We start from the raw sequence: 24224 nt of genomic DNA, 5'->3' as shown, positions 1-24224 counted from the left end.
TGTTGAAAAATGTTGAAGGTTTTATTTGTGGTTCAAACATTTCACCAAATTAATACAAACAAGAGTAAATGCCCATTATTATCAATATGTTACATTAAAAATATCACTGAAATACATGACTGTGTTAAAAAAGCACATCTTAGATTAGTCTGAATTATGCTTACTGGAGCTAACACACCTTAAAGGGTAACTCCACCATTTCACATATTAAAGTGTGTTTACATGTCTTGGGGAGTACTGATACATATGTGAAAACAGTGGTATTAAGTCTTTTGTGGCTCCAGTGGAAGCTGCGTGTAATCTGATAAATTGCCTCCAGTGATGTCTCTAAGCGGCTAGGTTGCATTGTTGGTAATTCAGGCACCTGGTTTTGAAAAACTGTCCCAACGAAGCCAGAGTTATTACCTTTTTTTCATTCCACACATTCCTCTTTCCTTCTGAGAACCCTGTGCCGACATTACCCACAATACATCTTAGCCACTAGTGAGATCACTGGAAATTCATCAGCTTACATGCAGCTTCTTCTGGAGAGGAGGGACTTTATTTATACTTCCTCACATATGCAGTAGCACTCCCCAAGAACTGTTAACAGACATTAATGTGTAAAATTGGTGGAGTTACCCTTTAATTAATGTGCTTCTCTACTGAGCACTGGAATGAATTAAAGGCCCACCGCAACTTTTTTATATGGTAAGAAATGAGAAAAACTGTGTATAAATTGTGTGGAAATTCTCCTTTGTGTGGTAGAGAGTTGCTAAGTCTCCGAAGAATTTCAGACTTCAGCCTATGAATCAGATCTCTTTTAAAGAAAACACGCAGCATGGAGGGAAGGCAAAAGCATAATCTGCCAAACTGTAAATTCTTAAGTACAGAATCAGAGAGGAGGTTACCTTCATTTACAACAGTCATAAAACATTTTCTTTACATGATAATGACTCATTGATGTTTGGGTGTATCCTGTCTTCCCAGGACAGTGATTCTTCTTCTCAGATGGGACAGCAAATATCATCCTATCTAAACTTGTATATCTTCCCACGTGGGGGATTTTTCCCCACCTGTGGCTCTTGTGATGCCTCAAACAATGTGACATTCTCCCTTCCTCCTCCTGTCCTTACCACTAATAGGAAGACTATGTTATTTCTCACAAAATAGAGAGAAAAAAAAATTCTATAGATCTTTGGAAAATGACTTGGCTGAGTTAACGGCAGTGTTTGCTGGTGTTTTGTGGCTTTTAAAAGCTTTTAAAAAGATAATAAACATTGCAAGCGTTGCCGTGGCTGTAAAGGGTGCCGAGCCTTACATGCTGTCAGTTTTATATAAAAGATACAAATGCGGTGATAAAAAAAAAATAGTCATAAGACACAGACATAAACTTATACAAAGGATCAAAACACCCTGACCCAAGACCCTGACCCCTGGGGCCCCTGGGCTTGTGCCCGTCGGCCTATTCAGTGATCCATCCATAACTTTTAAATCAATTCAGGCAGAAAGCAGAAATCATTACTTGCATCATTTAAGTACGGTTACAGGACGGTGTTAAACAACAGTGAATCCTGTCTCAGAGGCCTGGAAAGAAGTAGAAGTGTTTTGGTATCGTGCACCTGTCTATGGTTGGCATCTGTCTTTTGGGCTGCATAGCATGGCCGTCAAAGCGCTGCATGGTCTGTGGGAGAGAAACAGAGCAGCTCATGAGATTGCAATCCTATTTCCCACTGCACAGTTTCACACCCAGATGACTGTTTGCCAAACTTACTTTTCTGAAAAGTTCGTGAACGTGATCCTGATGTGCGTAGGTGTTGAATACGTCAACCACAAACTGGATAAGCAGAGACCCTTTGACCGAGTGTCTATATGAGACAGCATCTGCAGGAAAAACATGTAAAGGCAGAAAATATGTTCAGTTTTTGTCATGAAATGTTACAATTCTTCGCTGTTTTCAAAGCTGATTATTGAGTTCGATCTAGCATGTGTTGTCAGCTGTCGATAATATTCAGGTGAGCTCACCGGGGGTACTGGAGAGAAGAGAAATGAAGTCTTTTTCGCTGTGCACAAATTTCACGGTATCCTCGTCTAGGTTTTCTTCATCAGCAGGTGGGAGTGGATCGGGCTGTCTCACATCATCACAGCACTCAGCTGCGCTTGCATCATCACTAACAAGAACTGATCCGCACTCCCCTGAAACACATGCGATGCATTTTTAATACAATAAACGAGAGCCTCATCACTTGGAGACAAGACTCCTCAATGAATCTTTTTTTCATGTTTGTTGTATATCTTATATCAATACACAAAAGAGTAGACGAGCGTCACCTCCTCTGCAGGCCTGGATGATGATGATCTTGGGTTTGTCCAGCAGCGCTTTACATTCCCCTGGGCCCAAGTGTTTGTAAATGTTGTTGATGGGGAACTCATCTGGTTTCTCATCGCCAGATATCTCTTCTTTCCAGTCGACACCAAGGACAGCTCCCAGTTTCCCGTGAGACATGATAACCACCACCACACTGTCCGTCTCTTTGAGCTTTGGATGTTCAGAGAACTTTTTGATAGCAGCATCGATGGCCTATAAAACCAAATAAATTAAATATCAGTTGATATATCAGTATCAACCACTCAAAAGTACGTTGTTTTTTTTAATCTCCCTTGTGATAAAGTACCTTTGCTGTGAGGTTTGTGTGTTTCACCACCTCGTAACCCAGACCTGTGAGCAGTTTCTCCATGTTCTCTTCGTCCCTCTCAGCACCTTTTCTGTCGCGACGCTTATCAGTAAACTTGATATTTGTGATTAGCAGGGCCACGCGACTCTTAATGGAGTTTTTGGCCGCGGGGTAGATCTGAAAAGCAAATATGAAGAAAAAAAGTTCAAAATGTACCACATGTCTCAACATGATCATGTAAAGGAAGCCTGTGCATCCTAGATCTCGATAAGGACACAACTGCCAAAGATGGCAGCTGATTGTGGTTCAACAAAAATGATCTTAGTTTTTAACAGACAGGTCTATCTCTGCATCTTATCTCTTAAGGTGAATCTGTCAGAAACTAAGAATAACAATGTGAGCTAGAATAATTGTCCCCATTGGTCACTTAAACATACAAACATGGAAAAATAGAGTCCAGACTGGAAAATAACACAACAAATAAGTTCCCCCTTCAGATTCACCACTGTTTCCACCACTAACCGCCGAGGGTCAATCTATCCATCGAGACCATGTGAGATATTTGATATGGCTTTTATGAACGACTAACATCTTTTTTGTTCTGTTTCTCACTCCAGAATGACTCTTTGACTGCGATGAGCGAGGTCGACCACTCCTCCTCCTTCTGGGGCTCTGCAGCTGGGAACAGCAAAACATTTCTGTCAGAAATGACGCACTTCTTTTTGTGTGCACACCTGCATGCATTTCAGTGTTTAAGTGTAATGACAGTTTGAATTTAAAACAAGCATGAATGTCTGGCTGAAATGTGTCGGCTCACCCGGCGGAGCAGGTTGATCACAGGAGCCCCGCTCCTCACAGGACAGACCCAGCTTGGAGAAAAGCGTGTTATCTCTGTTTTGAATGCGATCGATCAACTTCCTGCTGGCGTCATCTCCTTTCTTCCTCACCGTGTCAATGAGGTCTCGTGCCTGGTCCGCTCTGGCGGAGTTCTCCTCGAGTACTGATTCTTTTTCCCCGTCATTCAAGATTTCATCATCTAACATGTCGTCCAGAAGCGATTTGATCACTGCTTTGGACACACTACCCACGAAGTCACTCCTCACCCTGGCAAGCTCCTTAGCTAGAGGACAGAGTGTGAAGCAGAAACCATTACACAATCGAAAAAATGCTGGTGATTTAAGGTATGAATGTAATAAAAACATCGGGAATGTTTAAGAAACTATACAGCTCTGTGAAAACTATTTATCTGTGAAATGCAGAGCACAGAAACACAGTGTTTTCAGCTTTGTGACAATGTGTTATTCCACATAATCCAACTGTTTCTCTAACAGTTTGCTTGATTTCCTTTAGTTTTACATGATCACATTTGGACAGGCATGGATTCCACTTATTTTAATAATACTAATTCTTTGTTTGGCCTTTGGACTGCATTACTGACAGGACAGCCTCAGAGATGACAGCAACCTGGAAGCTGGGGGTGGGTGACACGCGGCCCTAACGCTGGGCCCTGGGCTGGGACTCAAACCCGCGGCTGCTGCAGCAACACAAAGCCTCTATAACTGCCAATGGCCTGCCCAGTGATCTTAATTCTGAAATCACACTCTCAGTGTGTTTACATGCACAGCTTAGTCAGATTACAGCCATAGTTCAACTGTGCCACTCAATCAGACAAGTGTCCGAGTATACATGTCGGTGAGAAAATTGAATTATTGGGCCGAAGCATGTCATACCCTGGTACGCTAGGTGGCACTGTACCCATTTCAACTAGTGGTAACAAACCCACCTCCGGCTGACCTCTTTTTTTGTCACCAGCTGCCTCAGCACAGAAAGATGGCGTACAAAGAGCGAGACGAAGCTACATCTTTGTACACTTAGCATATGGTGTACATGATAATTACACAAACTAAATGGACGATTGGTGCTCTTTCTTGCGGGGATTTCGGAGGAAATACGCCACCGCCATCCGTCTACTTCTGGCTCACGGCCCCGGGGGAAAAATCTTGCGCCTGCGCAGAACGCAAAAATCCGATCCGATCCGCTGGAACATATACATGCAGGAGTAATGCGACTATCAATCGAACAATCTGGGCGCTTTAATTCGACTATGAGAAATCCGATCTGGTCCGATTTTAGTCAGACTAAGGTGTATACATGCATCTTAAAGATCCGATCATAGTCGGACTAACCCAGTAATTCGGTTTTCTTAAGTGTCATGTAAACGCACTGAATATGTTACGAGCACTTGTTTTACCTCCTGCATTAATTAATACAGTTGATAGTTTTTGTGCACAGGACAACTCTTTTGATTAAACGTAACATTCTGAACTAAATACTGATATTACAGTACAACAGACTGTAGAAAAATGCTACCATCTACATTCAGACTGGTTGCCTGTAATCCTTGCTTATTTTTTACCCAAGAAAAAAGCGATTTCGAATAGAGAGCCGAAGTCATGCCCCTTCCAGTTTTTTTTTTACTTTGGTTAAGAAAAACTCTGTAAAGCAGTGAACTGAGAGAGATAAAACAAGTGTTCCATCCCACTTGGACTGTGACATGAACTACAGGCACGATGCTTGTCAGCTTATGAGCTGGTGCCCTTTGGGTGTCCGCAGCCCTGCTCCTCCTACATCCTGTTTCCGTCACTGCTTTTGGTGTATAATATATGGTGGGCTGAGGCTTGAAGTTGGTGCCCTTCCTGTTCAGGCAGCTTGCACAAAAGAAACCTCCCAATGCGTTTTTTTTTTCTGCTTCACACGAACAGCTGAACAGCTTTAACGTTGTATTCGTCACATTAAACAATCACAGAATGGATTATTAGACCATCACTGAGCAAATACTTCAGTAGAAACCTCTGTGGTCCAACATGCGCACTTTGGACTGTACAGAGCTCAGTTTATAGTTTGCCTGTTGTGAACTCACACTTTCCAGGGCACCGGCTGTCACGCTTCTCATTTCAATAAACGTTGGAGACATTTGGAGAAGTCTAACCAGCGCTGCATCATGTTGTTTTTCTCTGCTTCCTTTCATCCGGACCTAATTAAAGCGCAAACCATGGTGGGCGCGAGCGGAAGCGAACTGAAACCAACGCGTGGCGCAAAACCAAACGCAGACTTTGACGGACTTCGTAAAACAAAGACAGGAATCATATTTGCACAAACCTCACCCACCCCTCACATCACAGCCCGCCGACAGTAACGTCTTACATAATCTGCTGGCTGATCGCCTGCATGTTCCCGCCAACGGTTAAGTACTGAAAGTACATCCATGAAAAACGGATTCAGATCGTCGACTCTTACCTGCCATTTCTCAAAACTTGTGTCACAGAACAAAACTCTCAAGACTGATCTCGTTGTAACTGAAGCGATCCTCCGCGTCCTGCAGCCTGTGTGTGGGTTGTGCGTAATGCGTGCTGGTTTTAGGGTGATAAGGAAGGCACTTCCTCCTTCTAACTGAACTAACCTACTTGTGACAGGCACCACAGATCGAGGAGGTTTTTTTTTTTTTTTTTTTTTTTTTTTTATCATTGCATCAGACAAAAAACGCGGTGGGTTGGAAAAGTGAACCATGGCTCCAGATGTTGCCTACAACATGTTGCTGCCCACTTATCTGGACCCATATCTGAAATAGCTGAAACTCTGACATGACCTCAGGTTTTTTCTTGCTTAAATATGAAACTCAAAGGGCACTTTTCTCTCTGGAAATGACAACTTTCACGCAGCAGGTACTATGCACACAAGTTTAAAAAAAGTAATCAAGTACAGGCTCTGAAAAGATTATTAAACTTGAAGGTAGACTCAGTAGCAGGGGTGAACTACAGATGTTTGAGGGGCAGGGGCACACAAAATAAAAAGCGCACCAGCGTGCAGAAAGTCATGATATAATTCTAGTGAGGAGACGCCACTTTACCACGTTCTGTTCACCGGAAGGGCACTTTATTGTGTTTTATCTAACATGGGGGCCACAAAGAGGGCACCTTCGCGGAATCCACCAGTGTTCGGCAGGATTTGTCGGAGCTGTTCGTAAATGCACCACAAAGCTAGTTGATCATTGAGTCCCAGTAAAGTCAAATACTAACATTTTGATAAAGTGTCCCAGCAAAATAACTAGAAAATAAGAGAATACAGGCAGCAGGCTGCAGGGTCTCTGCAGATACGAGGCACTAACGAGCCTTTTCTCCCAGTTCACGACTGCCGTGTTTGTACTGATAGGCTGAAATCAGTCTACAAGCTACATACCAAAGAAAACAGTGTCACATATAAAAATCCTCCTAAAACATTTGGTTCAAACTAAGATCCCACCTCTCGCTGGGCAGGTAGCCAGTCAGACGTAAGGAATAATGGGGTGGCCAATCAGATTTCTGGACACACCCCTGATTGTAATGCCAGTAAATGTTAGGAATGCATGACGGACCATTACATAGTTATTGAGTCCCATGAAGAAGATCTAATTACATTATAAGTCGATGAACTGCATTCTTACTGCTATTTCTCCTCAAGAAAAAATAATGAGGTACTTTCTTTTACAGGTTTATCACAGTATCACACAAAATATTTGCATATTTTATGACTTCACCTCCCCTCCTGAAAAACATGAAAAAAAGGCATTTAATTCTGTTTAATAGCTTCCAAGTCAGTTTTACAATGAACAGATTCTCCTTGTCCCAGTACAGGATGTTGTCTGTGTTAGAATCTGCAACTTTATTTCTGTCTGTGAAAAATATCCCACAACCCCTGATGGTCACGTGACAGATCAATTCAATCAATATCAAAATGACTAATTTACTGTACATAGTGAAAGTGGATCTGACATCACAGACTTGACTTTAGCTCTACTCCTGCAGCTAAAAAATGACAAATTCATAAAAAACCCAAAACATTCATATAAAAGGGAGAGACATGATTTGCAAAGATATTTAAGATATTCACTTGTTCTTTAGATAATGGCTGGGGATGAGTTAATAGAATTCTTTTGCAGTAAAACTATAGAGTTTTCAAATTATACAGAGAAGCACCAAATCAGTTTTCTAATAGAGCTTTAAAAGTTGAGAATCACTCTTCTTTCACTCCGTCCACAGAGAACCAGCAGTCGGGATGATGGGGAACGACCGGTTCTGCTCCTCTTGAGACTCTGTGGCTGGAAAACAGCACAACACAACATCACTGCTGTCAGACCACGCTGTTCAAAATGGTGTATTTGAGATATTCTATATGGCAAATCCCATGAAAACCAACATAGAATAGATAAAACAGAGCTCCGTTGTTGTCCGAAAACTATTTAAACACACAGTGTAGTCTCTTTCACTATCCACTGTGCACTATTTTCTCCAGTTACGAGTGACGCTAATTAAACTGCTTCGGATTTAATCATTTTTAAAGAGTCGCATCATCAGTGGGCTTGGGGACACGGGGGAGGTATTGAAGAGACAGACTACTGTGTTGTTGGCTGGTCATTTCAAGGGGTACAATGAAAAAAAAAAACGCCAGAACTATCCTAGTCACTATCAATTCTGACAGTGTCTAGTAATGTCAGCTCACCTGGTGTGTTACGAAGACTAAGCCAGAGTCTGATCCAGTAAAGTGTAAAGTGCCGGATCTCTGCTTTGAAGGCGAGCGATCATCCTCGCGCTGGGTGCATCTCCTTTCCTCTTCACTGTGTCAATGAGGGCTCGTGCCTTGTCTACTCTGGTAGAATTTTGCTCCAGTATCGACTCTCTCTCCAGGTCGTTCAAGACACCGTCCTCTGAAAGGTCGTCCAGGAGCTGACCGATCACCGCTATGGACACCTTCTCCACAAAAGTACTCCGCACCACGGCAAGCTGCTTATCTGCTTATGAAGAGAAAAGAAGACATATAACCCACAAACTCACTCCAGAAAGCTCCATATCTACAAGAATTATTAAGCAAAATCTTTAAAATCTTCACTGCTGCTTCTTTTTTTTGGGGGGGGGGGGGGGTCCCCCTCTTCTTCAGTTGTTTAGGAGAAAGGCTGTGACACTGTTTTTTCTGAAGCTCCAGAAATGTGCTGAGGACTACAAAACTTCACTTCCCACCAGTGCAGTGGCCCGTGGATAGGGCCTGAATTTTTTTTTTTTTTTTTTTGAGTGAATTCTTCATTTAAGAGCAGAAAATACTAGTTTACAAGTTCACAAGACAATATAGATGTAAATGTATAAAATGTAATGTTGTCCGTACAAATGTTGGTACTAATTTTATATTCTGATGGGTTTCTTGATCCATAACACAATCCATCATATTTAGAGTTGAAGGTAACTAATTATAACTACTGAAAATACCGCAATTAAGTCATTTTTAGGGACTACTACGTCTGCAATTGTACTTGCACTCATGTATGTACTACTGCATGTTATCTACTTTTTGAAGTTGAGTTATTTTGAAATCACGAGTGACTACTTTCTTAATAAACACGATCGAGCAACGTACGTAAGTCAAAGTGAAACCAAACGCAATGTATGTTTTTTTTTTTTTTTAAAGCAGACAATAAACCTACAGTATGGAGACAATGTGATGGAATAAGAGGTGTACTGTGTGAACATCTTTGCTGGCATCTGCCTGCTCCTGGCTGGCTGGAGGATTCAGTTCTTAAATTCATATTTTAACTTGACTTGAATCGGAGCTCACCATGCAGCTGTGCGCGCTTCACGCGGAAACGCCCGGTAACCTCAAAGGTAACAAGTTGCTTTGCTTGACTCACCACGTAAAACTAATCCTAGATAGCCTACAGCAAATATTACCAAACAGTGGTGATCAAAGCAAAGACAAAAAAATACATAATCCCAGTTTTACTTACATTGTCTACACACATAGCCCCACGTGATCGCCAGTATCTTATCGCCGCCGACTTGTACCGTGACTTGTGCCCGTACTGTTGCTATTCGACGTGCATTTTAGACCACAAACCTTCACTCTTACCTGCCATCACTCTCACAGCTCCGGCCATCGCTAAATGTTCTGTAGATTAAAGTCCGATGCCTTTACATTGGCGCCAAAACTCCACCCTGCGCGCCGGGAGTGCGTAAAACACTGGCCGGAGGATTCAGTTGCATTGTGGGTAATGTAGGCGCCAGATTTTGAAAAGGAAGAACAATACGTGAAATAAAAAAAATGTGTTGTGGGAGTGCGATGTTAAACCGGTTGTCTGTCGCCTACATTACCCACAGTGCAACTTTGCCACTGAGTCACGCCAGTGGAAGCAGTTCATCAGAAAACATGCAGCTTCCTCTGGACCCACAAAAGGCTTTATACTACTTTTTCTACATATGTTGTAATACTCCACAAGACCTGTATACACAGTTTAATGTATACAATTGGTAGAGTTACCCTCAAAATGTACCTTCTCAACATTTAAATGATGTTATGATTCTGGTTGTGCATGTGAGTTCCTGTTTTACCCTCATGTGTAATAAGCCCTTGTGTGTTTATAGTCTGTGCTCTCCCTCATGTCTTGACTTCATCCTGTGTTGCTCACCTGTGCCTGTTCCAGTGTTTTCCAGTGTCTGCCCGTGGTATGTTTTCTTGTATTAGTTTCTCACTTTATTCTTTGCATTTTTCCTGATTTGTACTTTGCTTTCTGATGTACTTTGTTTGAGTCCTTGTGTTGCTACTTCTTATTTTGGGGGATTTACACTTCTTGGTTGTTTTTGGAGTGATGATTTTTGGAGTATTCCGCTTTTGTTCAATAAAGCTCATATTTTGTTCCTCATCGTGTTTGCATCCCCGTGTGTTCTTACATTTGGGTCCACAACTTTAATTGACCAAATTGGACCCCGAATGCAAAACTTTTAAACAAAGTACAACAAAAAGCACAAGTACAAATAAGTAAAAAGCTCAAGGAATGAAATGAGAAACTAAAACCAGAAAGCATACCTCAAGGAGACACTGGAGGACATGGGAACAGGCACAGGAGAATAACCAGGTGACTCACACAAGCAGATAACCCAGGAGAGTAACAGGGGAAAAACTGTCAAATACATGAGCGAGCACACACACTAGATACACACACACACACACACACACACACACACACACACACACACACACACACACACACACACAAATGCTAATTACATAACATGACACAGGTTAATATAATACAGGAAAAGGGAGGGAAGTTGAAGAGTGGGAGGAAATAAAATGAAAAGCATGGAATGTGAGGGTAAAAGTTCAAAATAAAACAGGAAACCATAGAAACACAACCAGAACCGTAATACAAATATTGTTTACAGGTTTATCCATCAGTAACACTGATCCAATAAAGTAAAAATAAGTCTGAAGTCATTCAGCAGAAATACATTAAATACATTTTCTCCAGTGCTGTTTTTCAGTAAAAATGTGAAATACAAGACTTTTGCAGTACTAATGGAGTACTTTCACAATGTGGTACTTTTACTGAGGAATCCAAATACTTGTATTCAATTGACAGCTACTAGTTACTCTGCAGACCACATAATGAATTAAATGGTGCAAATTAGTGCAAGTGCTCACTCAGATGTGTTACATTTTTTTATTTCAGTGAACCACTTACAGCCCATTTGACCCAGCATGCATTTCCACACAACCCAACAGTGTGTTCACAGATATAACCCTGCACTTTTTATTGACAGTTTAAGTATTTAAACCTGGTATTTTTAATTTAATTTGTTTTATGTGTTTTTCATTTAAAAGCTAATTTCCTTAAGTACTTGCACTTACATACAAGTGGTAATTGCACTGTACTTGAATATTTCAATTTCAGTGCTTGAGGAGAAAATATCCAACTTATTTCTGCGGAGCTTTACTTACTAGTTACCTTTCAGATTAAGATTTATCAAAAAAACATATATTCCATGAAATATAATAAAGTTTTAACAAGTGGTTCCCATTTTTCAAGTCTATTATTGAACAGCAGAGTCTGTGGGGTTTCAATTATTGCTGGAGGCCAGGAGAGTTGGCTTGCCATTGTTTCACAAAAAAGCAAAGGAAAGCCCCGAGGGGCAAGTCAAGTTTTTTTTTTTCTGGTCATCCTTTTTCTAAGTCAGTAAAATTGTTTTCTCTACTGTGTTTAAGACTTGAGAAGTGGCTTTGAGAACAGGAAAAAGTCAAGTTCCTTAAAATAATCTACAAAAAGTATAAAAGAACGTGTACTACTCTCGGATATATAAAAATAATAATGCAATGATTTAAGTACATAGAAACCAAAGTTCACCAACTAGTTTATCTCACATTATGATAAACTAGTGAGCCCCAATGTTAAATACTGATGCAAAGTTTGCACCAACCAACACTCAGTCTTATCTCAGAGGCCTGGATTGAAGTAGAAGCACTTCGTCAGAGAGTATCTATTGATGGTTGGCATCTGTAAATCGCTGGCAATTGGAAAGTCTTCAAAGCGTTGCAAGACCTGTGACAGGGAAACAAACGGGATGAATTTAAGCAACGCTAAGACTGATACAACAAGAGCTTGACAAGCATGCTTCACATCCAGGTGACAAAACTTACTTTTGTGAAAAGTTCCACAATGTGATCCTTCTGCGCGCAGGTGTTGAATACTTCAACCACAAACTGGATCAGATAAGACCCATTGATTGGGTTTCTATATGAGACAGTATCTGCAGTGAAAACACACAGAGACAGAAGATGTATTTAGTTCTATTAAAAAATGTAACTAGGTGTCCGTACATCAAAACTTAATTGACACCCTCCAGCCAATCAGAATCGAGAATTCGCCCAGATCATGGTGTAAGAGCTTTCAATATTTAAGTGAACTCACCCGGGGTGCAGGAGAGAAGAGAGATGAAGTCTTTCTCTCTGTGCACGCGTCGCACAGAACTGCCGTTCTGTTCACCAGCAGACGAGCATGGACCCGGCTGGTCCACATCCTCACAGGGTTCAGCTGCGTTTGCACCATCTTTAACAGGTACTGATCCGTCCTCCTCTGAAACGCATTTGGCATAATTTCAATACAGAGCGTGAGATCTTTGCTCATGTTTGTTGTATATCTTATATCTATACACGTTAGACCAGACAAGCGTCACCTCCTCTGCAGGCCTGGATGATGATGATCTTGGGTTTGTTCGTCAGCGCTTCACATTCCTCTGGGCCCAAGTGTTTGTAAATGTCGTTGATGGGGAACTCATCTGGTTTCTCATCACCAGATGTCTTTTTTTTCCAGTCGACACCGAGGACAGATCCCAGTTTCCCATGAGACATTATAACCACCACCACACTGTCCGTCTCTTTGAGTTTCGGATGTTCAGAGAACTTTCTGATAGCAGCACCGATGGCCTGTGAGACCACAAAAATTCAGATGTGAGTTTCTGTGTCACTGAATCGACCAGTAAAAATATATAAACAACAATAATGTAAAATATTCTTTCATTTCCCTTTTTACAACTTACGTCTCCTGTGAGGTCTCTGTGTGGCACCACCTCGTATCCCAGACCTCTGAGCACGTTCTTCATGTTTGCCTCATCTCTGTCAGCACCGTATCTGTTTAGTGTCCTATCAGTAAAGTTGATATTAGTGATAAGCAGGGCCACACGATTCTCAATGGACTTTTTGGTCACAGGGTAAATCTGAAAAACAAATTTTAAAGGAAGAAAGTCAAACAGGCTAGGTAAACTGTGAGGATCAGGAGTCACCTTGGATACTTGAAATGGCTTTTATGAATTACTAACATTTGTGTTACTCAGTTTGTCAGCCACAGACACAAAGATGGATGACATCACGGGGCTATTGAGGAACAAGGTCAACAATTCCTTCTCCCTCTGTGGTTCTGCAGCTGGGAACGGCAAAACCTTTCTGTTACGATGATGCACTTCTTTAGTGTAATATCGGTTTGAATAAAACACAGTGAAATGTGTCATCTCACCTGGCAGAGCAGTTTGACCACAGGCCAGTTTGGAGTGAAGTGTAGGGTCTTTGCTTTTGATGTTAGTGATCATCGTCCTGCTGGCCTCATCCTGATTCCTCTGAAAAAAAAACAATTTTTAAAGGAAGTTAAAAAAATTGGTGCAATAGATCCCAAAATGATAATTCAAAAACTCTATATTCAGACTTTAACCTACCGTTGTATTATGAGAATTTGTATACTGCCTGACTGCCTGACTGACTGACTGACTGACTGACTGACTGACTGACTGACTGACTGTGCTACTCGAATGCTGTGTTCAAAGCTGGGGTACAAAGAAGAAGTCGGTTAGATCTCAAAATAACTGTAGTAACTATGCCAAACTAATACAACTAAATAAACTAAAACTAATACTAATTACTCAGTTGTCATAACGTATTTTTGAATTTTATGTTGTGGCTTGAAACATTATGCATTTAGTACATAAATGTTCACTGTAAAAAATGTAACTAAAAGTCAAAGTATATGACCCAATAACGCGCTATTTTTAATTAACGTGTTATAAATGACAATCCTAAAATGGTGTATTTGATATGGCGTTTATGAATTACTAATGTATATTTCATTCAGTTTCTCAAAAATGGATGCCATGATAGCTGATATGGTGGTTTGGGAGATGAGCGAGGTCGACCTCTCCTCCTCCTCCATCTGGGGCTCTGCAGCTGGGAACAGCAAAACATTTCTGTTAGAAATGATGCGCTACTTTCTTTTTGTTTACTCACCTGTATTCATGACAGTGTCCAAGATATCAGTTTGAATCAAAATGAGATGATTCCTAAATGCGTCAGCTCACCTGGTGGAGCAGGTAGGCCCCAGGACTCACGCAGAACTTCGTAGAGATAAGGCTCGACATGTTGAATGTGAGAGATGAACATCCTGCTGGCTAGGTCTCCTTTCCTACTCACAGTGTCAATGAGAGCTCGTGCCATGTCTGCTGAGGTTCTGTGCTCGTGAACCCTTTGTCTCTCCTCAAAACTCAAGATGCAGTCTTGTAGAGTAAGGTGCAGGAGCTGAGAGATAGCTGGTGAAGACACCCGGTTCACAAAATCCACCCTCGCCCTGAGGAGCTGATCTAAAAGAAAGAATATGAAGCGTGGAGATTAAAAAGTATTAAACAAGTACTTATTTTACAGAACAACCACTTTTAGAGTTTTACATTACAATATAGACATAGCCTATAAATAAGTACATAGGATCACCATTAATCAAGCATTTTACATTTTCATATCATATAATAACTGCTTGACTTAATTGTACCAACTTTATAAACTTGAATTCTTGAATTTCCTCCGGGATCAATAAAGTATCTATCTATCTATCTATCTATCTATCTATCTATCTATCTATCTATCTGTCTATCTATCTATCTATCTATCTATCTATCTATCTATCTATCTATCTATCTATCTATCTATCTAACTGACTGGTTATTTGGTCATAACACAAAGCATCATATTTGATATGTTGTTTTGTTTGTAGGGTCTGCATGGTAACAACTGCTAACAGGACATCTACTGTGGTAAAAACATCAATATTTGCCTCTGAAGTGCAAGCAAGACTAAGTATGAAGTAGCAAAAGGAAATACTAAAGTAAAGTACCTTAAAATTTACATAAGTACAGTGTTTGTCAATACTTTCGACCAACGCCAGTATTTTACATATACCGTCTTCAGTAAATAAGTCAATAAAACTTCATTTCAGTTAAGCAACTGTATCAAGACAACATGACGAATTTCCACAGGCCATTATTGTGTTGTGTGAACATGTTTGCAGATATTAACCTGGTCCTGGCGGACTGCAGGATGGGTACATCTTAAACTAAAAACAGTTTGTTTCCTGCCTCTCCTGCAGCGGTGCGCTTCATACGGAAACGCCATGATAAACACCCCAGAGTTGCTTTTCTCGACTCATATGCAACTTTGAACTTGAGTTTGTGCCCGTACTGTTCTAGCACAGATCTTACCTGCCATCGTGTCGCGGGGTCGAGGGCTGCAGATGAAGGACGATCGTGCACAAAGCCTAATTTGGAGATGTTCTGCTCAACTGTTATCATGGGCTACATGGAACCCCGCCCAGTCATAAACATAAGAAGTTATCCCCCCTCCCCCACTTTTATAGCGGGTACATGGCAGAGGAAGAAAAGGCCCAACTGTAAAAAAGCAGATGAAGGATAATCAGTTATCATCTTAAATGTTACAGCAGTGCCACCGTCACATTAGTTCATACAAATGGTTAATGGTTGTAGTTCACTTAACAGAAATCAATAAAACACATTGTTGGTGATAGTTCATTGGATGTGTGGCTCCGTGTGTGGGGATTTTGTGATCTGCAATTTGACGTGTTATCAGGCCCCGAATCAATATGGAGATTGCCGCGGTCAAATGAGTGGTGAGATGATTACAATGTGATACAAATACAAGATTGTAGTATCCATCTGCAGGGACACAGAGACAACAGTGTTTTGTAAACATCTTGGGTTTTTTTTTTCTATTTATTTTTCATTTGACTTTAAGCGTATTTGTCTGATTCTTTTAACAGCTGGACTTCCCCGTTGTGTGATAAATAAAAACAATCTAATCTAAATTAATCTAATGACGGTTACACATAGGCAATGCTTTATTAGTGGCATTTAGTAAAAAGAGTTATTTTATTTTTTCATTTTAAATCTGGTGGATTGTGTTCTGATGATTGATTGATTGATTGATTGATTGATTGATTGATTGATATCGATTTGCAGTAATCTTGCTCAATGAGAGCATCTACAGTGTCTTCTTGCTACCAGCAGGGGGCACCAAAGCCTAACAAGTGTAAATCTGAAGGCCTTCCACTCACTCCCTTCAACATGTTGGTATCTTTTTGCACATAAAACAGACTAGAAGCTGACTTATGATAACATTAATAGTTATAATAATAACATCAATGATAAATCATAATCATCCTGACCTTTCAGGTTTTGGTTTAAAATAGTATAAATAAAGTACAAAACAAGATTGAATTTTAAAAGTATATATATATATATATATATATATATATATATATATATATATATATATATATATATATATATATATATATATATATATATATATATATATATATATATATATATATATACTAACACACACACAGGAAAGGGCAGGGCAGGATGTTAGTGTGGTTTGACTGTGTTTATTTATGCATAATCCAAAAAAAACTTACAATCAACAATGGCGAAACAAAATCCAAATCTATGTACAGATTAATGAAGAACCCTCGTAACTAAAATATGTCAAGATATCAGGACAGCCATACAAAAACTTGGGGGAAATTTAAAAAATACATATATAAGCTCTATAATAAAACTAACTTCTTTTCTTGGCTATGGATTAAATAAATACATTTCTGACTATAAGTAGTGGCCCCACAGCTTTTATTTACTTAGGTGAGTCAATGAGTTAAACAAAAGAACCAGTAGAAAACATTTTAGCAGTTAGTGTACAGAAATTGGGGGTCTGAAACAGTGTTTTTGAAATTATCTTCTTCAATGATATTGTGTTATATGATTGTATACATGTTTGTATCGAAAAAAAGACTTAATGTCATTATTCAAAGTAAATGATGAAGACTGATTCAGACATGAAGTGACGCTAGGTGGCGACATACCGTTTAACCTGTTTTGTAACTTGCTAAAAAAAAAAAAGAATCAGAGAAGAAGAACCAACTGACAGACAAAATGGCTGTGGGACAAAGCTAGCTGCTTGGCTAGTGTAAACATCCACCCTCAGTAGCCTGGAACTGGAGCGACGATAAGGTTACCTGAGCTTTTTTTGACACTGCGAATGAGACTGTATGTTGACACAAAATCAACAAAGCCAGCACAGAGCAGCTAAGCCAATATATTGTTAATTTAGCTAGTTAGCTTGACTGGCTAGGTTAGCTCTGTAATTAGCCTGGTCACCACTGGTAGCTAGCTGTAGATTAGCTTGTTGATGTAGCGTTTTGGACCATAAATCTGACTTTACAACAATGCAGCCATCTTTCAGCACGATAGTAAGTAAATGTCGTGAAGTGACAACGCTTTTTTAGATGATGTTCTGTTTTAGAGCTGCGGTCTGTCACCTCAGCACTGTAGCAACTGCAGGTTATTAGCTAATGCTAACAAATCAGATAGGTCAAAGCTGGAGACATTCCGCTTCACCAGTCTTTTCGCTCCGCTAAAATACATCTAATCAGAGCCGGCAGGACATCGATTACGTTGAGCAGTTAGACGGATGCTACAACAAACTACTGCTGCGTCGAACCAAATTATCTGTGTTAGATCGACGACGTGGTGTGGGAATTAAACTTGAGCTCAGCTTACTTACGAGTCGAAAAAAGTTGTGAGCATACTTAAATGACCAGTTGAATTGATCAGTCTGCAGAGGGACCTGTTCTCGTCACTGGGTTGCTGTTCCTACTCACTGTTTTGATTGTTAAAGTCCTCTGTCTTTTTGTCCCCCCCAAGCAGTCTTCTTAAGTTTGAAAGATGATGAGCCAGCGGCGTGGGATCCATCTGGACCAATCAGAGCTGCTTTGCAAGAAAGGATGTGGTTTTTATGGCAACACTGCTTGGCAGGGCCTCTGCTCCAAGTGCTGGCGAGAGGAAAATCAGCAAGCACGACAAAAACAGATTCAAGAAGACCAGGCACTTGCTGAGAGGTTCGTCTGTCACTCTGTGGCCAATGCACGACGGTTCCTAAAAGACGAATACTGTGTCTTTCGTTCTGCTATGTCCTCATTCTGTGCGCTTGCTCTTGTTCATTTGCTCATCTGACACCTATTAACCTTTGCCCTGTCTTATTCCCTCCCAGGCTGCAGAGAGAGGAAGAGGAAGCATACGCAAGCAGACATCAGAAGGCCCAATCACAGTCCACCATCACACCCTTCAGCAAGTTTGAGGAAAGAAAAACGAAGGAAAAGTCCAGCAAAGTCCACACAGTCACAAAGTTTTTTACTCCTTCTTCAAAAACACCACCAAAAAAAGGTACAGGCAAAAACATAAGCAGAAACAAGTGTAAGAGATGAGTCTTTGTTTATGAAATCTTTATTTTTAAACTTTTTATTGTTGTGTATTGTTGAGAGTTTACTGTTTCTTTATCGAATTGAAGTGCCTGAGCATGCATTTTTCCAGAACTTGGTCTGGTGACCTGCTTTACTGAAATAACCTTTAACCAGATCGAGGTCAACAGAACCATTGCTCAATAATGTTTCCCTAGTTCAGCCACTTCCCTTGGTTTGTAGCCTGCACATCTCGACAAAATGTGGTTAAATGAGGACATTGGACTGTAACACAGAACACAACTATTGCAGGTGTCAAAGGTTATTAGAAGAAAGTGCTATACAGTAGGTCATAATACTGATTAAAGCAACATTCTGACACTTCCTCCAGATGCTTCTCCCTTTGACGCGCAGGCAAGCCCAAGCCCCAGCTCCTCTGCAAGCCGGCATTCCTCTGTGGACAGTGACCATGCTACACGGGAGTTCATTGATTTCCTCAAGCCTCTGAAGTCTGGCAGGGAGATCTTCAAACAGTGCAGGGCCTTCACTGAGAGCATGGTCTATAAGAGGGTGAGTTTAATCGCCATGTTTTGTTGTGTTCGTGGGTGATGAGCCTGCTGGAACCAGTTAAATCTTATCCATGAATAGTTATATGAAGGTCCAGACATCACGTTAACACACTGCTTTTGCTTAAATTCTTTTTGTGGAGGGGAGTCTGCTCACAACATCACAGTTACTGAATGTATGAGGTGAACTCAAAAGCTAAAAGCATGGAGCATTCATTATGTGCATGACGTTCTGTAACAGCTTTAACATTTGTGTCTGTGGAATGCTGCCTGTTGCACAATGTTGTTTTGAAAGACGTCTTTATAAATACATGATGAGGAAATATGTTCCTTTAGTCACTGCAAATGTTTTTCTAAAATCAGTTTATTATATGTTGACTAGATATCAATTTACAATTGTCTAGTAATACATTTAAATATTGCACAATAGTACGTTGTCATATTTGAGTTTAATTTTGATGTCTTTGTGTATATTTTGATCTGAAATCTGATCCGAATTCCTTGTTTAGGACATGGGTTCTGATGAGCTAGCAGAGTGTGTGCAGGACTTCTACCAGAACCTCTCTGATCGCCTCCACACTCAGTTCAAAGGTACCGCTTTAACGCTCACACTCAAGAAGAGGAGTGAATATCAGTGAATATCACTGATGTCTTCTTTGCGCTTCTGTTTCTCAGGTTCATCAGATCATGTGGAGAGTGTAATGGATGAAGTGGAGAAGTACATGATGACACGTCTCTACAAGGAAGTCTTCTGTCCAGAGACCACAGACGATGAGAAGAAAGACCTGGCCATTCAGAAGAGAATCAGGTTTGCAAAAGTTCTTTAATGCTTTTCTAGTCGTCATTAATCTGTCTGCATTCCCTCTGAGCACAAGGAAACAAGATTACCGGGGAAATTACTACATTTGAGCGGTATTTACTGCTTTCTGTTACAGAGCCTTACATTGGGTCACGATTGAGATGCTGTGTGTTCCTGTAGATGAAGAGATCCCCGAGGTGTCCGACAGTGTAGTCAAAGCCATCACAGGTAAGGTTTATTTTTATTTTTGGCGTGAGATATCCACTAAGATTTTGTGTTTTGATAAACAATTTGTCATCTTCACAAACCTCTGCATCATTTCAGATGTGATTGAAATGGATTCGAAGCGTGTGCCCAAGGACAAGCTGGGATGCATCACTCGCTGCAGCAAGCACATCTTCAATGCCATCAAAGTCAGCAAGAAAGAGGCTGCGTCTGCGGATGACTTCCTCCCCACACTCATCTACATTGTGCTGAAAGCAAATCCTCCGAGACTGCAGTCCAACATCCAGTACATCACCCGCTTCTGCAACCCCAGCAGACTCATGACTGGAGAGGACGGTTACTACTTCACCAATCTGGTGAGAAAATCACTACCGGCTTGCTTGCATTTATGTAGTTTATCAGTTGTTGTCTCCATGTCTCTATATTTATGATTTCAAAGACATTTAGATGCTGTTGAATTGTACTGTACTGATGTGCGATGTTTTTATTTCTTCCATCACATTTCACTACGTCTTCACTGCTCCAATTGGCATGAAAAGTTTTAAATCTGAGTGAATGTCGAATATCCTACTAGAACATCTGTCTCGACTGTCTATTAACTGCAAAATGTCCATAAATGTTTTTGAATCTGATGTCACAGACTGAAGTTATCCATAGCTGAGGCTTTTATCTTATTGACCTCCTACATCCCATCTTCCCAGTGCTGTGCGGTGGCCTTCATTGAGAAGCTGGATGGCCAGTCTCTGAACCTAAGCTCCGAGGAGTTTGAGCTCTACATGTCGGGCCAGGCGTCCCCTCACTGGCCACAGGCAACCGGAGCTTCCTCCTGTTCCCCAGGCAGCGCAGCTCTTAACCAGGTCCACAAACGGCTGGACATGCTCACAGGGCTCGGGGAGAGGCAGGATCGGGTCATGGAGAAGGCTCGCCAGCTGGAGAACGACCTCATCGACTGGACAGACGAGGTGGAGCAGAAGGTGCAGAGTGTTCTGGAGAGCTTTCCACCAGAGACACAGAACCTGACTGCCCCCGCAGCCACTGGGACAACGGCTGCAGCATCTTCAGCCATTGATGCTGATAATGTTGAGAATGAGCTCTTGCCACCACCACTGACCCCACAGGTGTTCGCTGGTTGACGTGAAGAGCTCTGCTCTAAAATGAATTCCTCTAGAGGCTTTACTCCACCCCCCTCCTTTCCCCTGCTGTCCGTATGCACATACAGCAGCCAGTACATGAGATATGAATCATTTCCACTCTAGCCATCACTGTTCCATCCATCCCTTGTCCTCGAGGCCGGGAAATCACACCGAACAGTAACAGAAACATTGTTTGACATTTTGGGAAGCACACTCATTTTCTTTCTTGCAGAGAGTTAGATGAGAAGATCAGTGACAACTGGATCTCTGTATGGTAAATGTTAAGCTGTAGCTGGTTAGCTTATCTTAGGATAAAGGCTGGAAACAGGCTGGCTCTGTTCAAAGCTCACAAGTGAACATTGAACAATCTATCTCATTTGTTTATCTTGTGTAAAAGCCCAAGTACAAAGATGACTAGTTAGTTGTCACAGGTGCTTGTTGTTGAGTTGTGTTGCCTTTGAATGGAACCAGGCTTGCTATTTCGATTTGCTTCCAGTCTTTGTGTTAAGCTACGTTAACCATCTCCTGGCTTCATCCTAATATTTAACATACAGACATGCGAGCAGTATCGGCCCTCTCATCTGACTCCTAGCAAGAAAGCGAAAAAGAATATTTCCCAGAGAGAGAGAGAGAGAGAGTCGCAGAGACCAAGTACACTCCAGCATTTTGTCGTGGTTGAAAAGTCGAGGATATCCTGATGTGGTGCCTGGACCGCCTCAACAGGCTCCTCCTTTTAATGTAAAGGAGCAGACTGACTCCACTTCAAGTTCTTCCCGAACACTTCTATTGGCCAGCGTCAAGGCGTCTTCAGTACCTCAGTCCCTCTTCACACTTGTCTTGTAATCGTTGTTAGATCTGTGCAGATGAGATAAATGGTTGGATGTGATATTTAAACATGTTTTTTGTCATTACCTGCATCTTTTCAGATAAGAAATAAGTTTTTCCAGCTGTTAATTGAAAAAGCGGAGGCTTTAGCATCTAATAACCAGAATGAGAAGTTTTGGCAAAGGAAATTGAGAAATCTTAACTTCCCCACACTAAAAAAAGCCTTCCAGCCCATGCTCGTGATACGTGCCGTATTTACTGTGTATTTCCCTTTCCTACGGCGAAACATCTGGGGAGAAAGGCGTGTGTGTGTGGCGGTTGTGCATGCAGGCCAGAGTGTCTGAAAGTGCTGCATGGACATGTTCCGTTAATGATGATGAATCATAAAGTCCTCCAGTCGTGTGGTTGGGCATTGTAGTTTTTTTTTTTTTTTTCTTTCCTCATGCCAGATGTCTCACTCCAGTCATATGCTGGATGTACAGAAGTGATTTTATTTTTCTATAGAGTGGCAGGTATCAATTCTTTTGGATGCAATAGCAGATATTAATCCTGTAATATTTACAGTAGTAAAGAACATTGCTTGAACACATGGTTCTAATGATTGAATAGTCAAATGTTTATGTTTTGGTTTGTCGTCTCAAGAGGGTGTCATAAGTATGGCCCATCATAACACAAAAAAAGAGTTTTTTTAAAATTTGCTCTGTCTGGGCTGTTGGATTAGATTAAAAAAAAAAAAAAGAAGAAGAAGACAAATGTGATGTTTCCTGGAAACACAATACATAAAAATCACTGGTAAGGCCAGTTGCCTTACTAGTTTAGCAGACTCGACTTAACTCATCCAATTTAATTTATTTTTTTAAGCACTTTTCTGTATGATTTTAATTGAGAAGTATGTTTAATGAAGGAAGATGTGGCTGTATTCAGATAAAAGGATCATCAGTTGAACAGTGTTGTGGGCTGTTGCCGTACAGACGTGTTTCTTTGTATTTGGCAGCCATGTAGTTGAAGAAACGTTTGGGAGAGTTGTGCGTTTGTCTTCCTTTTGCTTATGAGCTAACATTTCCTTATGTTGCAAGATTTTAATCTTTTTTTTTATATAGCTGTGTTTGCAACAGTATAGTCAGTGTGCAGTTGCTTTTCAGTTTTAGTTTGAGAAGAGGCTTTTATTGTAAACTTAAAGCTACTACAAGGAAACGCTCATTCTTTGGTGAGTCTGGCAGCCCTTATATGGAAAAAAGATGATGATGTGAACCGAAGTAAACGTTGTACAGCTACCAGACCACGGAGCAGCTTCTTACCTCAAGCACTCTGCCCTAAAACAGTTTAAATTTTACTGCATATTCCACCCAGACAAGTCAGAATCTGACCTAGTGACAGGCATTCAGAATAACTGTAACAACTGTACAGAAACAGCCAGTCATCTTGCTGATGGTCTCGTTCTCTTGTGTAGGACATGTAGAGGCATCTGTATCAAATTGATTAAATTGAAAGTTCCTTGTAGTACATTCAAACAATAGCTTGGATAATTTCATATTGCACTGTATGCAGAAGCCATTTATCAGGTATTTTAAAGAAGTTTAAAAACATCTTTGTAACCTTATAGGTTTGTTATTGTATCACTTGAAAGAAAGTAACTCAATACTGTCTTTTATTTAAATGTAACTTATTGGGGCAGTGTTGGTTTATTTGCATCTATGGGTGTGTGATGATGATGATGATGATGATGATGATGATGATGATTAAAAATTGAAAATGCACGTGCACTTGTGTGCAGTTCCTGTTCATCATGTTGTTTCACATGACTGTCGTGATTTTGCAAGCTAGGATTAAATAAAGTGTTGACGCACTGAGAATTAACTACTTGCACAGCTCCGTGTAATAGATGGTCATAAAAGTGAAACAAATTATTACCTTTCTGGGAGTCATGGAACTTTTCCCCCAGTAAATGGTAATATTTGATAAAAACCCACAGTCCTATTCTTTGTAAAAATAAATAAATAAATAAATAAAAAAAAAACAACTACTTCTAAGTTCAGTCAAACTTGATATGGGAGTTGACGTTCGAGGTTCCAAACTTGAACTCTTTCGTTCAGAATATTC

General features: G+C 40.7%; 4 protein-coding genes across 7 annotated transcripts; 1 reads left to right on the top strand and 3 right to left on the bottom strand.

Moving 5' to 3' along the window:
- LOC119031258 (caspase-1-like) lies at window positions 1-6110 on the bottom strand. The gene is made up of 8 exons (XM_037119610.1): window positions 5952-6110; window positions 3472-3774; window positions 3244-3332; window positions 2655-2831; window positions 2311-2560; window positions 2005-2175; window positions 1754-1863; window positions 1-1663 (listed from the first exon to the last, which is right to left on the bottom strand). The coding sequence occupies exons 1-8, from the start codon at window positions 5956-5958 to the stop codon at window positions 1559-1561; spliced, it is 1212 nt and encodes a 403-aa protein (XP_036975505.1). The 5' UTR covers window positions 5959-6110; the 3' UTR covers window positions 1-1558.
- Window positions 6111-7254: 1144 nt separating this feature from the next.
- Window positions 7255-9741, bottom strand: LOC119031264 (caspase-1-A-like). Of its 2 annotated transcripts, none has more exons than XM_037119624.1 (3): window positions 9585-9741; window positions 8190-8481; window positions 7255-7788 (listed from the first exon to the last, which is right to left on the bottom strand). In XM_037119624.1, exons 1-2 carry the CDS (start codon window positions 9610-9612, stop codon window positions 8207-8209), a joined length of 303 nt encoding a protein of 100 aa, XP_036975519.1. In that variant the 5' UTR covers window positions 9613-9741; the 3' UTR covers window positions 7255-7788; window positions 8190-8206. The 2 variants fall into 2 exon arrangements, with proteins under 2 accessions (XP_036975519.1, XP_036975527.1); XM_037119632.1 differs by having other exon boundaries at window positions 8190-8478; window positions 9585-9735.
- Window positions 9742-11161: 1420 nt separating this feature from the next.
- LOC119031242 (caspase-1-like) lies at window positions 11162-18139 on the bottom strand. 3 transcript variants are annotated; one of them, XM_037119601.1, is made up of 13 exons: window positions 18001-18139; window positions 15524-15709; window positions 14354-14632; window positions 14192-14222; window positions 13785-13825; window positions 13718-13752; window positions 13522-13621; window positions 13328-13431; window positions 13049-13225; window positions 12686-12935; window positions 12421-12585; window positions 12150-12259; window positions 11162-12051 (listed from the first exon to the last, which is right to left on the bottom strand). In XM_037119601.1, exons 2-13 carry the CDS (start codon window positions 15528-15530, stop codon window positions 11947-11949), a joined length of 1404 nt encoding a protein of 467 aa, XP_036975496.1. In that variant the 5' UTR covers window positions 15531-15709; window positions 18001-18139; the 3' UTR covers window positions 11162-11946. The 3 variants fall into 3 exon arrangements, with proteins under 3 accessions (XP_036975496.1, XP_036975479.1, XP_036975486.1); XM_037119584.1 differs by lacking the exons at window positions 13718-13752; window positions 13785-13825 and having other exon boundaries at window positions 14116-14222; XM_037119591.1 differs by lacking the exons at window positions 13718-13752; window positions 13785-13825 and having other exon boundaries at window positions 14116-14222; window positions 17904-18038.
- Window positions 17203-23887, top strand: LOC119031233 (rab5 GDP/GTP exchange factor-like). The gene is made up of 9 exons (XM_037119573.1): window positions 17203-17350; window positions 18044-18237; window positions 18390-18562; window positions 18968-19146; window positions 19652-19733; window positions 19818-19950; window positions 20078-20169; window positions 20266-20522; window positions 20868-23887. The coding sequence occupies exons 2-9, from the start codon at window positions 18065-18067 to the stop codon at window positions 21297-21299; spliced, it is 1521 nt and encodes a 506-aa protein (XP_036975468.1). The 5' UTR covers window positions 17203-17350; window positions 18044-18064; the 3' UTR covers window positions 21300-23887.
- Window positions 23888-24224: the final 337 nt, after the last annotated feature.

This window comes from Acanthopagrus latus, chromosome 2, assembly GCF_904848185.1.
Source record: "Acanthopagrus latus isolate v.2019 chromosome 2, fAcaLat1.1, whole genome shotgun sequence".
Lineage (NCBI taxonomy): Eukaryota > Metazoa > Chordata > Actinopteri > Spariformes > Sparidae > Acanthopagrus > Acanthopagrus latus.
Note: the sequence above shows the minus strand (reverse complement) of the source record. Positions and strands in the feature narration are given on the sequence as shown.

Bases quoted from the DNA above. Each gene is read 5' to 3' on its own strand.
- LOC119031258 (XM_037119610.1), bottom strand. The intron at 2,832-3,243 runs GTTAGTCGTTCA...TTTGCTTTTCAG, and splicing joins AGAAACAGAACAAAAAAGAT to ATCTACCCCGCGGCCAAAAA. The intron at 1,864-2,004 runs GTGAGCTCACCT...TTTTTCCTGCAG, and splicing joins TCTTCTCTCCAGTACCCCCG to ATGCTGTCTCATATAGACAC.
- LOC119031264 (XM_037119624.1), bottom strand. From the start codon at position 9,612: ATGGCCGGAGCTGTGAGAGTGATGGCAG. The intron at 8,482-9,584 runs GTAAGAGTGAAG...TCTCTTCATAAG, and splicing joins AGCTGTGAGAGTGATGGCAG to CAGATAAGCAGCTTGCCGTG.
- LOC119031242 (XM_037119584.1), bottom strand. The intron at 12,936-13,048 runs GTAAGTTGTAAA...GTGGTCTCACAG, and splicing joins ACAGAGACCTCACAGGAGAC to GCCATCGGTGCTGCTATCAG. The intron at 12,586-12,685 runs GTGACGCTTGTC...AATGCGTTTCAG, and splicing joins CATCCAGGCCTGCAGAGGAG to AGGAGGACGGATCAGTACCT.
- LOC119031233 (XM_037119573.1), top strand. From the start codon at position 18,065: ATGATGAGCCAGCGGCGTGGGATCCATCTGGACCAATCAGAGCTGCTT. The intron at 19,147-19,651 runs GTGAGTTTAATC...TTCCTTGTTTAG, and splicing joins AGAGCATGGTCTATAAGAGG to GACATGGGTTCTGATGAGCT. The intron at 19,734-19,817 runs GTACCGCTTTAA...TCTGTTTCTCAG, and splicing joins CCTCCACACTCAGTTCAAAG to GTTCATCAGATCATGTGGAG.